This window comes from Lolium rigidum, chromosome 3, assembly GCF_022539505.1.
Source record: "Lolium rigidum isolate FL_2022 chromosome 3, APGP_CSIRO_Lrig_0.1, whole genome shotgun sequence".
Taxonomy (NCBI): domain Eukaryota; kingdom Viridiplantae; phylum Streptophyta; class Magnoliopsida; order Poales; family Poaceae; genus Lolium; species Lolium rigidum.
Window position 1 is genome coordinate 23,464,786 of NC_061510.1, and position 16,115 is coordinate 23,480,900.

At 48.9% G+C, this 16,115-nt stretch overlaps 1 protein-coding gene across 1 annotated transcript; it reads left to right on the forward strand.

Moving 5' to 3' along the window:
• Positions 1-730: 730 nt before the first annotated feature.
• Positions 731-2,220, forward strand: LOC124695114. The gene is made up of 3 exons (XM_047228003.1): positions 731-844; positions 1,318-1,488; positions 1,851-2,220. Exons 1-3 carry the CDS (start codon positions 755-757, stop codon positions 1,932-1,934), a joined length of 345 nt encoding a protein of 114 aa, XP_047083959.1. The 5' UTR covers positions 731-754; the 3' UTR covers positions 1,935-2,220.
• The last annotated feature ends 13,895 nt before the right edge of the window (positions 2,221-16,115 follow it).

Here is a 16,115-nt window from a genome sequence, read left to right on the forward strand (position 1 = left end):
CCAGTTCTTGTTATTTTTTGTTTTTTGTTTTTTGTTTTTTGTTTTATTTTTATTTTTCTTTTCCGTTTCTTTTTCTTTTCTGTTTCTTTTTCTGTTTTTGTTTCTTTTTCTTTTCTGTTTCTTTTTTCATTCTTAAGATTTAATTTTTAAATTTAAATATATTTTTAAATGTAAAATGTTCTATCTTAAATATTCGAGAAAAATTGAAATTCGAAAATTGTTCAAGTATAAAAATTGATCAAATGCGAAATTTGTTCAAGTATAAAAAATTGTTCAAATACGAAAATTATTCAAGTATAAAAATTATTCAAATACGAAATTTGTTTGAATATGATATTTTTTCAAATTCAAAATTGTTCAAATATAAAAATTGTTTGAATTCAAAAATTGTTTAAATTTAAAAGTTGTTCCAATTTTAAAAATATTCAAATTCAAAAATTGTTCATATATAAAAAAATAATAAATTTAAAAAAAATAATTTTGAAAAATCGGGTCAACAAAATCAGCTTTTGAAAACACATAAAAACCCACCCGCGGGTGATGAATATGATTTCCCAGGGTTTTCCCGCAGCGAGCGGGAAATAGCCAAAAAAGTTGCGTATGACTCACTTCCAGCCCTGCCCGGCCCATATGCGTCTCCCGTGAAGCCGTGACCCCACATGTATGGCCCAGAGACTTGCCCACATTCCGCCCGTCGGCCACCACTACGGACGTATCGGGGGTTGGATCTCCGGCGAGGACGAGGCGACCTCCGATGGCGAGCGGAGGCGGGTACGCCTGGGCCCTCGCGGCGGGCCTCAACGCCGCGCTCGCCGCCATATCCGCCAAGTTCTTCGCCACTACGGTACCGAACCGAGCCTCTCTCCTTTCCCTCCGATCTGAACTGTCTCGCCTCTTACCTGCGATTTTGCAACCCATTCAATTCAGGTAGCTCCAGCCTACGTACTGCTAGTTTTCCAATGGTCCGTTCGTGTACATGAATCCTTGATTTAGCCGTCCCGAGTTACCAGTTTTCGAACTTGACGTTACACGTGATTATGTGACTTTAACTGTTACTAAAACTTAAAATCAAGACCGGATTCATGTTGAAATCGCGACTTATTCCATCTTGAAACTACTACTCTTACTCGAGAAATGAAGAAATCACTCATTAGCTTTGACTACCATACCATGAAAGGTAAGATAGCTTGATATCAGCACTTGAAAGGGTATAGTTTCACCTACCTGTGTGCTGGAAGCCTGGAACGGCCTGCTTTGGAAAACAGGGTTGGCACTTGGCAATGACTCTGTCGCTAACTATGATCTTGCTATTCACAGTTGCTGAAATACGGGATGGTGATACTTTTCAACGTGACGATGTGGGGGTGCTACGTCAACAGCCTCAAAGCTCTCTCGTCACTCCAGGCAACAGTCACCAACTTCGCCGCCAACTTCATCTCGTCTGGTCTTGCAGGGTATTTCCTGTTTCAGGAGCCTCTGCCCTCTAAGGTAATTTATCAATTCTTCATTTTCTGTAATAGCAGACTAGCAGTAGTGTATGCTGATGAAGCTTTACATTTACTTCTGTTGGTTTATTATGGTCTTTATCATTTAAATAGCTCTCTTAAGTTGATTTAGCACCTTACTTACTTCTTGCTCAATAGGAATAGGGGTAGGAGTATCCATACTGTAAAAGAAAAGTCAGTGGTGAGAATGAAGATAAAATTGATGAAAATTTTGCTACATCATGGATTGGTACCACACTACCACCTACTGACTTTGTCCGTAATGCTGCCCGAGTTTGTCAGATTTAATGATTTACTAATTTAGCTGCACTCAAGCTTCTAATTTGGACCTATATGCCCATGCAGTGGTTTGGAGGTGCCAGTCTGATCATTCTTGGTGTGTTTATCCTCAGCAAATCAAGCATTGAGAAGAAACAGAACTCCGATTGATTGGAATGTGCTGAACTCTTGGTGTGGTTATGCTCTAGCTCTATTTCCAGTGGGACATTTACCCATCCTATTGCAGTGCCAATGTTCGACCATAGTTTGTGCATTGGTCTCAGCCCATCCACTATCTGAACCTTAACATCTGAGTTTTGATCCACAACCTAGATTGTAATTGTGATCAAAGAGTTGCTTGCTCTGATTTCTTGGGGAGGGCATTCAAACTGTTGTATCAGTATCTGTGTAAATTTGTGACATCAGAGTTAAGCAGGTCTCTTATTGTTTCTAGTCATTCATGGTTTGGCACTGACATGTATGATGCCGTGCATAGCCTGTTCCACGATGAAGTTATGGCAGGAATTAGTAGTTTGTTAGATGTTCCTTGATACTATTTCAATCAAATCTGGAATAACTGCTTTAGGTACTGCTGTAACACTCACTAGCTTTTCATTCGCTGTGCACAATCTATTAAGCTCTGTCTTTAGCATTAGAAGATCCTTATCCACAGTGGCTCCTGAAGGACAGTTCATATTCCTCTGGTACGATGATGATCCACCGTCGGATGCGCCATCAACGGCAACTTCTTTTTGTTGTATAGCCATTTCATTCATCCGCAGGAGAATGTTCTTTGTTGTTCTCCGCTAGCTGAAGTTTCCTTGTCAGTGCCAAACCATGATGCCGTGCAGAGCCTGTCCACGATGGACCAAGGTTCTGGCAGGAATTCCATAGCCCATGTGAACAATAGTTTGATAGATATTCCAGATGCTATTTCACTCTAATCTTTAAGAACTGCTTCAGGTCCTGCTGTAACGATCACTAGCTTTTTGGTTAATGTGCACAACCTGTTAAGCTGTCTTAGCATTGGAGGATCCCTCTCCGCATTGGCTTCTGAACTCCTGAAGGACAGCTCATGTTCCTCCGGATCCTCCATCGGACGTGCCATCCACCGCAATGTTGCATCTGCCGCGGGGGCCTCCATGAGATAGCAAAATATGCTCTCTTTTTTGTACCAAGTTTCATCATTCATGTGCTCGTTTAGCAGCTGTTTCATTCGTCTGCAGGAGAAAGTTCTCTGTGGTTCTACGATGGCTGAACTTTCCTTGTCAGCACGAGTGACGCCATCATCATTGTTAATGATGAAGTTTCCGTGTGGTCATGCAATGTTTCGATCAGCATCTTTGTCAAGCAGCAGGACGGAAGATCTACCAGAGAACCATATGGTGGAAAAACACTGGAAAATCGAGTGGCCTGGTGACATCTCTGGAATGAAAGATGGCAATGCGTGTGGCCGTGGTCAGGCCGAAATCAATGGCTTCACTGTGAAGGCTGTGCGAATCTTACCTGGAATCAGTATGCCTGCACCCAGTCCCGAAGTCCCACTGTGTTGATCGACCTAGCATCGTCGAAAAGGAAAAGTAGAGCACATGCGCCTCATCTGAGCAGTTTTTTCCTTTTCCCAGGAGTACTGTTTTCATTTCTCAAGGTATAAGTTTGTGGCATCAGAGTTGGTCAGGTCTCTCATTATTTCTAGTGATCCATCTGATTCTGATGCCGTGCATGGTGTTCCATGATGAAACGTTACAGGGTTATGACTTGACAGAAACAGACAAGGCCAAATCCCTTGTCCTAACACGGTGGCAATGGCATAACCCACATGAACAGTAGTTTGAGAGTGGCTCCTGATTCCTGAAGGACAGTTCATGTTCAGATCCCTCTCCGCAGTGGCCCCTGAAGGACAGTTCAGGTTCCTCCGGTACGACGATGATACCCGCAAAATATATGCTTCCTTGTACTGATTCAGCTACCATCCGTGCTTCGTTTAGCCGTTTCAATCGTCTGCAGGAGAATGTTCTTGGCCGTTTTGTTCTATGCTAGCTCAACTTTCGCCATCAGCACGAGCGACAGCGTCATTGTTAGTGAGGAAGTTTGTGTGTGGTCATGCCGTCAGCACGTCAATGTTACGATCAGCATCTTGGTGAAGCATTTTGTGGAAAAAAATTACAACACGGAAGCTATGTGGAGGGGAGGGAGGGAAACAAAGCTGGGATTGTATCAGATTGTGAAATCTCACGAATCGAAGATGGGGGAAATGCGTGTGCGCCGTGGCCAGGCCGAAATGAATGGCTTCGGTGTAGACTATGTGCGAATCTTAGATGAAATCAGCATGCCTGCACCCAGTGATAGTGTTGTTCGATCCAGCATCGTGGAAATGGTAAAGAGGTGCACATGCGCCTCTTTCGACCAGCCCTTTTCCTTTTATTGAGAGGGTGTAACGTCGCCATGGCAGCCTGACAGCATCGCCACTTATGTTGACTGGCGCAGCGGCACTACCTAGTTCTTCTTGAGGAAAAAATATTCGGTGGACAAATGAGGTAGGACCCGGGTGGGGAGCCATGGCGGATAGGACGGAGCTGGCGATCTTTGATTCCGAGGATTAGCCGAAAGCGGCGGGACCCGCGGCTGCGCCAGAATTTTTTGTTTCGTTTTAGGATCGGGAAATGATGCTCACTGGAGTCCAGCGCGCCATAATTTATTATTGTTGATTGGCAGCATCAACGTGTCATAGGTTTAGTTGCACACGGGAGCATCTACCGTCGCATCCCAAAACGTATCACTAGTATAACATGGTTTACATGAAGATATAGTTTGGAACATGGTTTTCCACAAACTGATACATAGTTTGAACCATGGTTGACACAAATATAAAATATTGCAAAAAAACTAAACCTAACTAGGCCGGTCATCGTAGGTTTCGTGTGTTCGCTGCGAAGAAATAACAGTCAAGGGCACAACCAGTCACCCAAACTGGAAAATCCAGCTGGTGAGGGTGCCCCTGTTGGTTCTTTCGAGGAAGAACATCCGAAAACATGCGTGCCGATATTCGCTGCGAAGAAACAATACTCAGTCGTCGTCCTCCTCGGCGCTATCGCCGTGTGGTAGTGGCGGCGGCTATGTGTCTCGTCGAACACCTTGACGCTCAAGTCCCTGTCGCGAAAGTAGGAGAACACGAGCACGAAGCCGGCTTGGAGGCGGTGGTGACGCCCGAACTTCTCCCATCCGATGTGTAGGTACATCTTGCCGCGCGCGTCGTAGAGCACGTCCACGATCCATCAGTAGTAGCCGCACGCAGCCTCCCGCAGATGCAGCGTGCCCGGGCGCTCGTCGCCGGCGACGAAGTCGGCGAAGGTGTCGGGCAGCCTCTGGATGCCGCGTGGGTCGCCCGTGAGGACGAGGACGAACTCGAACAGCACGGGCCCCTCCTCATCCATGTCTAACGATGAAGACGACGATGTCGCAGGCGACGGCGTGCGTGCACCTCTGCCGCAGCCACGACCACAGCAGTTTCTGGCCATAGTGGTAACTATCATGTTGTAGTATCATGCATATGATACTTGTGTATGGTACTTTCTCTATAGTGGTTAGTATCATGAAATAGTATCATAGTTATGCTATATTTATTGCTTTATAGAATCTCAATGCAAATGTGTGCACAAGATTTGTTTGCCACTAACTTTTCTCGTGACATGCGCTATGATACATTATCTACCTATATTACTCTAATCTCCTCTCTCCTCCTTAATTAGCTGCCACATCGGCATTTTTGTGGGACCAACGTATATGATACTAGCTATGATACTAGCACTATGGCTAGCCTTATTGTGCAAAGTTGTTATTGTCTAATAAAATATATGGTTACATAAAAAATTGATTTTTTAAACTTTAGTGGTTGAACATACAGGCCATAAATCTGTTTTATAATAGTTTTGTGAACGAAAATAAATCATACAACTACTATCTCAGCTAGTGTGCTCGTTAGCCATCGGAAAAAATCCAATAATTTGTATGAAGGAATAGGAAGGAATTGTAATAGTTATGATCTAAGAGTATCTGTAGCGGTCCAACGTCTATAGATTATGGCCGTCTGTTTCTGTCCGCGTGAACAAGCAGACAATTAAAACTCAGCACAATGGCCCTGAGGCTAGTCATAGTGGGGAGTAACTTAGACTAGTAACATGACATATGTTACTAGTCTAAGTTACTACCTCCATAGTGGGTGGTAACTAATATGTGGTGTCATGCATTGTGTCATTTACTATGGTGTAGACTCAACTTGTCTTGGGGTGTGTGATGTTATGGTAACATAGCTAGTTACCACCTCACTCTCTTTCTTCATTCATTGTCATGCCATGTCACCAAAATGCCTTGAATTGTGTGATGTTACTAGCTAAGTTACTCCCACTATGAGCAGTCTGACACAAACGAACCGGCATGTCCGCGGCGAACCATTCCTAGACGAAATTTGTTCTAGAAATTGCGGCGTGTCCGTCTATCCCCTCTTGTTCGGCATGGCCTAGTTGCGAGTCAAACAAAACTCACTGACGCTCGCCGTGGCCGTCGGCCGCACACACAGATGGAGGAGCATGTCGGCATTGGGTGCTCGCACTTGTTGTCGCCACCATCCGCGCACACAGATGGAGGACCACGCCGTCATTGGGTGCTCTCCATGAAATTTACTGCATTTTGTTTTACTAGATTTTAATGAGCTTTACTACATATTCCATAAAATTTACTATATTTTCCATTAGTTTTACTACATTCTCCACGACATGACATTTACTACATTAGTTACATTTTGCATGACATGACATTTATTACATTTTGCATGACATTTACTGCATTTTTCATTAGTTTTCCTATATTTTCCATGACACTTACTACATTTTCCATTAGTTTTACTCCCCCGTCCCATGAAATGACATTACTAGTTTTTTCATGAACTTCACTACTAGTCTTTTCCTTAGTTTTTTTAAACCGTAGATATTTATTTCAGAGGGCAGATAAATTTTAGTGTACATGTGGATCCAATTTGTCATAGACTAGCTAAAATTTGGCGTGGCAGCTGGCAAGGGCGGACCCAGGATTGAAAGTGATAGGGGGCAAATACATACTTACTAGCAAAAATATTCCTTTTTAGGTGGGACAAAATCTCTCTTTAAGAGTGGTCTTACACGGAAAATAAATATTTGAGTGTGAGTGGTATCCCAATGACGATAAGCCGGATCCACCCATGGCAGCTAGGTACACCTCTCCAATCTCAACGGAGAAAGGTGGTCAGGCTGCCGACTTGGTGTGCGCAGTTCAACTTAGTCGAACGGAAACACGTGTTCAAGAGCATCTTCACCGGCTCTCCCAATAGAGCTCCTAATAGCTCCGCTTTTAATAGAGCTTTCAATAGTGAGAGAAAACGTCCACACCGGCGCTCGCCGAAAAGCGCCAGAACAAGCCCCATAAAAATGCCGGCACTTTCGAAAGGATCGCTATGCAAATGGCTTCGATCGGGGGCATCGGCACCAAATTTCTCCTCAAAAAAATGCTAATTAACCGGCCACCGTATATGAAACGTCGGTGTGGGAACAACATCCCTAAATAGAAAATGTTGTGCTGACGCCCCATACGGCTGTGCTGTCGGGCATGTTTGGGGGCCACCGATAAAAATGCTCTAAAATAGCAGATTTCGTGTCCACGGTTCAAGTTAAACAAACGAAAACACTGTGTCTGAAATGAATCGAGCAGGCAGAGATGCCAAAGATAGAGGTACGGAGGAGCTGCGGGCGTGAGCTGAGCAATGCAGCCATGCAGGGATCTTTGTTAGGGCATCTCCAGCGCCGCGACGCAAACGAATGTTGTGCGACCGTTTGCATCCGCCTTGACCGAAAATGCATCTGGCATCACCTCCAGCGGCGCGACGCAAAGTGACCGGGCCGTCTGCAGAGATGCAAACCTGACGCATATTTGCGGCAGGTTTGCGTCTCTGCGGACGCTACGCGGACGCGCAAACTGTCCGCTTGCATCTCTACCGGGCCCGCTTGGCAGCGAGTCTGCATCGAGGGCGGCGCTTCGGCGGTCAGCGCTTACGCGTCTGCTCCGCAGCCTTCGCCATCAATGGCGCGGCTGCCTGTTCTGCGCGCGCACTGCGGGCGGCGGCGGGGCTCCTGCGCCGCCTTCAATGGCATCGTATCCCGCGCGCGGCCGCCCTTAAAAGTCCAGCGGCCGCGTTCCTCCTTCGCCCACACCTCCACTCGCACCACCATCGCCGCAACGCCATGGGGAAGAATGACTTCGAGGCCTCCCGCGGCGGTAGCAACAAGGGGACGCAGAGAGCGCCGCTGCCCGTCACGCTGGGGAGGCTGATGCACCTCAAATGGATGTCGTGTGAGCGCTGGTCCGGCGTGCAACTGCCTGGCGGCTGGCGGCTCAGCTGCCGCTGGGTGCCCATCCCTCCCGTCCCTACGCGCGAGACCGCGGAGATCCGGCGAAGGAGGCGGTACCTGCCGCCGGACCTCCGCGCCGATCCGGCGTACGCCATCGACTCTGAAAGTTGGCGTACCTATCTGTCGACCGAGACGGATAGCAGGAGGGGCGGGCTTCATGGGCGACAGGGATTTTCCCTTCGACCGTCCACCGCCGACTCGTCCACGAAGACAGCAGGCGCCAACGCGTCGTCAGCACGCGCAGCCGCGCGCGCAGTACAACGACGACGACGACCACGACAACGACGACTGCGACGACGGCGACGACTACATCGAGGCGCTCGCCTACCATAACGAGGAGGTCAAGGACGACAGCGATGACTACGTCGCGGCCGTCTTCCATGAATGGCAGCAGGCCATGGCGGAGGGCCGCACATTTGACTTCCCCGAGAACATGACGGACGAGGAGATGGCAAAGCTCGGCGTCCTCGTCTCCGAGAACGACGCACCAGTGCAGCCGCCGCTGCCCCTCTACGCCACCGGCGTCATGCCATCGGGCCTGTCGGAGGATGAAGCGATGCGACTGGCGGTACAGGACTCGGCCGCGCCACAACCGCCGTCGTACAACCCCTGGGCTCCTCCTCCACAGCCGCATCCCTGGGCGCCTCCACCGCCGCCACAACCGCATCCCTAGGCGCCTCCACTGCCGCCACAGCCACATCCCTGGGCGCCTCCACCTCCGCCACAGCCACAGCCCTGGGCGCCTCCACCTCCAGCACCGCCGGTGCGCCCGGCGTACGCTCCCCCGGATGGCAACTGGCCGTGTGTGATACCGGAGCTCATCGTGCTCGATAGCGACGAAGAGCAGCAGTAGGCGCACGCGTTTAGGGTTTTTTAAACTATGTAAATTATGTTTTCATGTTAAAAAAAAGTTTCGGCCAAAAATTGCATCGTGCCGCTGGAGCCACCCCGACGCAAACGGACGCGCGGTCGATTTCGACCACTTATGCTGAAGCAAACGGACGCGCGCGGACATTTTCCGGACGCTAAAATGCGTCGCGCTAGAGATGCCCTTACTGCTGCTCTGCTGCGCACTGCCAGCGCGTGACCCAGGAATCTGTACTTGTGTTCTTCCTTGAGTTGTGAACCACAGACGGCCATGTTGGACGCATCCGACGCGGCGCGACAGACGTCCAGCTCCAGCGTCAGGGGCCACAGAAGCTTCGCCGAACACCTGGCCAAGAAAATCCCGAAGAATCCAACGTCCCGAAGCAGAGAGCGAGGTATGTACGTACACCGCAGAATTAGCTAGCAATCAAGCTTTATTACCATGATGATGGAACAACAGCTGCTTCTCCGGGGCGGAGGGCGTAGCCGTGGCTGTAATCTGTAGAAGCAGACGGTTTGGAGGGCGTAGCCGTGGCTGTAATCTGTAGAAGCAGACGGTTTGGAGGGCGTAGCCGTGGCTGTAATCTGTAGAAGCAGACGGTTTGGAGGGCGTAGCTAATGACGTGACGAGCAGTAAAGAATCGATGGTCACCACGACGCGACTGGTGAAAGCCCAGGCCGGCACGCCTCGGGCTCGCCATCACCAGATAACCCCGCCCGCATCGCTCGCTCCTCAGCCCGCCCGCCCCAGTACGGCAGTACCCCACCCGCGCAACGCAGTATATTCACACCACACTGCACTCCAACTCCGCCTCACAACGCACGCGCAATGGCGCCGCCGCCGCTGCAGCAGCAAGGATCGCGCGCCACCAAGGCAGCTGCCGTCACCGCCATGGAGATGGGCCGCGCGGGAGCGGATGAGGAGGAGGAGCGGAGGGTGGCTTCGTCGTGGGCGTTCAGCGCGGCGGTGGCGGGCGTGGCGGCGGCGGGGCTGGCGGGAGCGGGCGTGCTGGTGTGGTGGGCGGTGGTGTTCCACCCGGCCACCAGGCAGCTATGGATGGTGCCCGTCGGCCTCGTCCTGCTCGGCACGCCGCTCCTCGCTTGGCTCTCCCTCTTCGCATCCTCCCCCGCCTGCAAGGGCCGCCGCCTTGGAGTCCACCACGACCCACCGCCGCTTCCGGCCGTGTCCACGCCCGCCGGGAGATGACACCCCGTGCATGAATGCGCGCAGATCGTCTCCTGATTTCTCCACTCGGCCGTGTGTAAATAAATAGATTCCTTTATTATGCATGGATTGCGTTTCGTTCGTTGCAGAGCAGAGCAATCGTCGAGCCTTCTTCTACCGTCTTCATTGTCGTCTGAGTCTTTGATCAGAATGTGGACAGCAGTTACCGGTACTGCCTGCGCCACTCATTGCGGTTGGCTGATTAATTACTCAGACAAGTACTCTTCTGCCCAATTAGTATTGTATTTCGAGTGCAATACAGTATGCTCCTTCCGATAGACTGACACCGATTTGCCTGCCTGCCTGCGTGCCAGTCAGAGAGAAAACTATCCACACTTGCTCACAGGACACACCCCAGGTAGGTGGTTACTGACGGAGTGCTGCTCCATACAGTAATATGCAAGATTCGACGAGCACGAATTACCGATCCTCTACTCCAAAACGACATTGCTACTGGCTGCAATTCCATAGGTAGATCAACGGGTGCAGTTTATCACGACCTCGATCCCCCATGTATTCGAAAAATGTATTATATGCTTAATAAAAAAAGTTGGAATTTCGCTGACGGAGTGACGGAGTGACGGAGGCCGAGGCTTGGCAACTACCGTCGTCCCTATTGTTTTTGGCGCATCATCTCTCAGCTCCATCGGCAAGTGGGAACAACGTATCGTGGAATTCAGCCATACAGTACAATCTACAGGTCCTTGATCTTGGGCGTCCGTGAGAACCCCAACCTGCGGTGCGGAACTCGAGCGTGCATGCTCTGATGCTCGTGGCAATCGCGCTCTCTGCGTACTGCCAAACTGGTCAAAAAAGCTACACCACAGCTCATCGAGGCCCGCCCCTTTCTTCTAGTGCAAACGGACAAACGGGGAAGAATTACGTACGATCCGAGAATCGCCTCCAACAATTTGTGCTCGCTCCATCAGCTTCATGCATTTCCATCCGCAACTTGTTCCTCGTCCACTTGTGCCGCCGGTCCACGTATTCGCTCTTTTGAACATTTGGACATGATGACAACTTCTTTGACCGCGCGTCTATTTTTGGATGTTGATTTATCGATCCTTTTTGTGGAACGTTCTACGAATTGATTTTCCTCCTCTTCTTTTCTCTAAAACTTCTTTTCTCTAAAAGCATCTCCAAGGAATTGCCGCATTTTGGACACCGAGTTTAGTCTGTTCGTGTGTGGTAGTGCCATATGCACATTCTTCTTCTTCTTCTTCTTCTTCTTCTTCTTCTTCTTCTTCTTCTTCTTCTTCTTCTTCTTCTTCTTCTAACAATGACTGCTGACTTGGATCCATGTCATCGGTCGGGGTCACGGGGTTGCCATGATCTTGGCCTCCTCCGTCAGTAGGACGAGCTTCAGTTCATTTATCTTGTTATGAGCATTGATCTCTTGAATATCGACCTTCTTGTGTTGTATCTCTTGACCGTGGTGGGAGTGTGGCCACGACGGCGAGAGCTGCGGCCCGACGTCTGGCACGAGCTGGAGAAATGCGGGGACGAGGGGGTGGAGGTGCGTCGTAACCTCCATGGATCGACCTAGGACATGATGTTGGGTGGCTACTAGGTGAGAGTGGAGGTGGAAGTGTGGTGGTCTAGCATCTGTGTGGCTGATTGGAGGGTTAGATGTGGACAAATGAAAGCGCGACGTGGCCGTGTAAGGTTGACGAACCGGACCGGTTTTACGCATCTTTATCTGTTTGGGGTCCGCATTGTTATGTCGCATAGACATTAACATGTAAGAGCGTCTCCACCAGCGCGACACATAGCGACCCCAATAGCTATATGGGGGTCCGGTGCGATTTTTGGCCCCACACCGGCGCGCCCCAAAAATAGCTGGCCATTTTTTTGCGCCCAATATAATCGTCGGCAACTCCGTGTTGGACCCTTCGCGCGAGGTGCCGAACGGGCGCACCGACGCCTCGCTCACGTAGGTTGGAAGCCGTTGACCCCACCTGGCAGTCTCTAGCCCGGAAATTGTACTTCTTCTCCCAATTCCCTTTCCCTCCAACCTGTCACTTCATTTCTCCCGCCATCCAATCCAGCTCATGTACATCACTCCAGCCCCCGCCCTCTTCTCCAGCGAGCACCGTCAGGAGTGGGGCGCTGGCATTGGCTGCCATTGGCGCCTCCATCGAGAAGATGGTGTCCTCCTTCACCGCCGAGAATAAGGATAGGGATGAGAGGGGCGCCGCCATGTGGAAGACCATGTTGCACAAGCAAGACGTTAAGATTGGCCTCGAGAGGGAGAAGGTGGAGGCCGCTAAGATGGAAGCCCAGACCGACATGATGAAGGTCGCAAATGAAGCATCCAACATCGCATTGGCTAAGATGATGCAAGAAGCTATCTTGATGGCGGACTTGTCGAACATGGATCCATTGGCGCGAGCTTAGCACGGGTTGTACCGTGAGAGGATCGGCATGGAGGTGATGGCAGCCCAAATGGTGGCAGCGGCATGAGCGACCATGCCGTCGGCGGCAACACCACCCGTGATCGACGCCGAGCCGGATGTCATGGATGTTGCACCGCCGCTCTCGCCCTTCCTTTGATCCAGTTGGCCATGTAGCCCAAATTGTTTTTTTGGTGGCCGGACTAGGATGACGACAAGTTGATGGCTAGATGTTGGCCAACATTTGAATTGCTGCTGGCAAAGTTTTATTCAAATTTCTACCCCTATTTGCTAGATTTAAATTTTTTTTGTCAAAATTCTTACTCTATTAAGGATGCTAGTTTGGGTTGCTGGTGTGGGGCAGTCCTATAAAATTGGAGGGACCGAGAGAGCAACTGCCGGCGCGTCCCATATCGTTTTGCCGACGTACCTGTCCGCGTCTATTTAGGATCCACAGATGAAGATACTCTAACAGACAAGCTTTCCTTGTAGATGCCCTAGATCGTGGAGTAGCAATTTTCTCTCGGGATGATCGAGCAACGATATAGAAATGCGCGATGAAGAATAGGAGTGCAGCCAACGGCCAACGCTAGTGGAGGGAGTTCCGATGCTTGGGCTAGCTAGCTGCTAGTTGCAGGCCCACGGGTGGTTTTACTAAAAAGGGAAACCGGTCCTGATCCGGCGGTCGCTGCGGCGAAGCGGCGGCTGGCTCCGGTTCCGAGTCCCGATGCACTGGGGTGGTGGTCACGGGCGAGCGCGACGGTGGTTTGTTGCTTGGGTTTGGCACGTACCCGGGCGCGCGCCTCACCGGGGCCGGTGCCACTCGGCGTAGCGTCAACTCGGAAAGCGGTCATGTGGTACTGGTGGCGTGGCACGCATGCGCCGACGACCCTGCAAGTGTTGACACTCCAGACGATCGATACGATCGATTTCGTCTTTGGTTGCTTTCGGTTTAGACGGGCTGATGATTGGATTGGATCAGATTTGGGCAGCCATCGTTGACCTCCTGTTAGTGAGCTGAAATGGCAACAGATTCCGAATGCATCGCTCAAGTGGCGGATCCAAAAGGAATGGACGATCTCGTCATACGCTCGCCGTCTCCTGGCACACTTTTACCTGTCTATAAGACTCGAGAGTAGTATTATTGTTTTCATTAATATGACAAAAGTAAGCTCTCATTTCCATCACCACACCCTCTCTCTCTTTAGGGCACGTTTGATTTCCAGGATTTCACCAACGTAGGAATAGGAAAAACACAGGAATAGAATAGGAATGCATGTGTAATTCTACAGAGTTGTAAAAACACATGAATTTGTGAAGTTGGGTGCTTGATTCGCAGAAATAGAAAGAACACAGAAATCTTTAAAATCATAACTAAATCATGATACAATAAATATAAAGGTGAGATTAGGTTATTATCATGCAACTTATGAACTTTGTCTCGTTCTTTGTCCGTAAGAATGTAAAAAGTGGCATGAGTGGATTGTTCAATTCCTTTGATTTTCCTATGGAACCTAAACCAAAGGAAAAATTCCCACACTTTTCCTACACCCCAATCCTTTGAATCAAATAAATGAATAATGCCACCAAAGAAAAAATTTCTATTCATGTAGTATTTGTACATAAATTGTGTAGGAATTAGATTCTATTTTCTAGACTAGTTGTTTGATTCATACGAACATATTCTATAGAAATTAATCCTATAGAAATCTTGTAGTGCAAATTCTATAGGAATAAAACATTAGGTCATAAATCATGGAAAATTTTCTTTGGCACAATCAAACACAGCTCATCTTCTTATAGTATTCAACTAGCCATGACATCTCAATCCCATGCTTTCCCTATTCCTATGATTTTTTTCCTATCATATGAATCAATGGAAGCCTCAGTCGCTTTGAGAGTTGCCTCTCGGTCTCTGGCTCCCCTCTTCCCCTCCTAAGACGGCCTCACTGCCTGGAGTGAGAGAGAGAGAGGGGGAGCCAGGGCCTTCTCTGTGTACAATAATATAAGTTTTGTATGTGTTCTCCATGTGAAGTATGTCATTATGCTAAAGGAGACCTGGACATTGGCACACTCGAGCTACCTCTGGTGGCCAACGACGACGTTGGTTCTTGCCATGGAGCTCTAGCGGTAGAAGCCGAAGATGGGAAGAGGTAGTTCTCTTGTGTTCCCTCTAAATAAGCTCGACGAGTTGCCTCAAGATGTGGGGCGCTGGCTACGGGTGCAAGTGTCCCCATAGTTGGCTTCCCATCTTGTTGTCAACCGTCGTGGAGATAGAGGCGAGAGGAATTGGAGTGATGCGTCCCAACAGTGGCGGAGGATGGAAAAAAGTTGAGGTCGGGCGAACTTTTAAACGTAAAAAAAGTGACGCAAAAATATAAATTGCCTCGACACATTAATAGTTTATATGATGGTAAGCATTGTCACTCGATACTATGGTAATAGCAACATATTCAAATATAAGTAGAACTTACAAACGTACCGATAGTAAAGCTTTAATGCCGTCTAGAATCACATGTTCCGAAGTTCCCTAATTTTCTTCCACTACGGCTTCAACAAAATCTTTCAATTGTTTTGTGTCACTCGCCATAGAATTTCTTGTTCCTCCTTCCACTTCTTGTTCTTGCTCTTGATGTGCCACATTATTTCCACTTTCATGGGTGCTCCGTTTATAGCTATTTCGGTTCCCTCCTTCCACTTGCTCTCTTCAACTTGATTTCTCATAATATTTGCAGTTCCATCCTGGATGCTTGGTTTAGATCGGATGGCACTAGCAAGGGGCACAAAATATGTCTTCAAATCTATAATTGAAAACATGAAACACATTAGTAGTTTGTTCATGTTACCGATCTCACAAATCATAGTTGACAAAAACTTATACAATTATACCTCCTCCCTTAGCTACAATATTCTTTCCCTTCATGTCCATCTTAATTCTTCTATAATCTCAAGTACAAAATCAAAAATAGCTCCGAAGTCTCCAGAAAGCCTAGAGGCTGGGCGCCGCGTGATTTGCAGGACTAGGGGCGCGCGGCCGGGCGGCCTGATCGGAGGACGGGGGAGTCGGAGGAATCTCGTCGGGAAGAAGCAGCCAGGGCGTTGGGCAGCCGGCAGCACAATGATTCAACGGTCCCCGGCGAAACTCGCGTCGCATCTAGCGACTGGCGTGACTCGCATCGAAGTCTCGAAGATGAACATGCAAAACTGACTCACGATCGATGGGTCCTTCTCATTTTTTTTTTGAGACTAGATGGGTCCTTCTCATGATCGGAACAATCGACGGGATCGCATGACACGGCCAGAGGATTCCTTTCGCAGTAGACAACACGCAGCCCAGCTAGCACCTAGTAGAAGCCGAGTTCCGTTACTTTGCTTCTCCTCCTCCTGCCGGCCCACCTCCTCTTTTTCTTTTGTTTTTTCTTCAAAAACT

Bases quoted from the DNA above. Each gene is read 5' to 3' on its own strand.
- LOC124695114 (XM_047228003.1), top strand. From the start codon at position 755: ATGGCGAGCGGAGGCGGGTACGCCTGGGCCCTCGCGGCGGGCCTCAAC. The intron at 845-1,317 runs GTACCGAACCGA...TGCTATTCACAG, and splicing joins CCAAGTTCTTCGCCACTACG to TTGCTGAAATACGGGATGGT. The intron at 1,489-1,850 runs GTAATTTATCAA...ATGCCCATGCAG, and splicing joins AGGAGCCTCTGCCCTCTAAG to TGGTTTGGAGGTGCCAGTCT.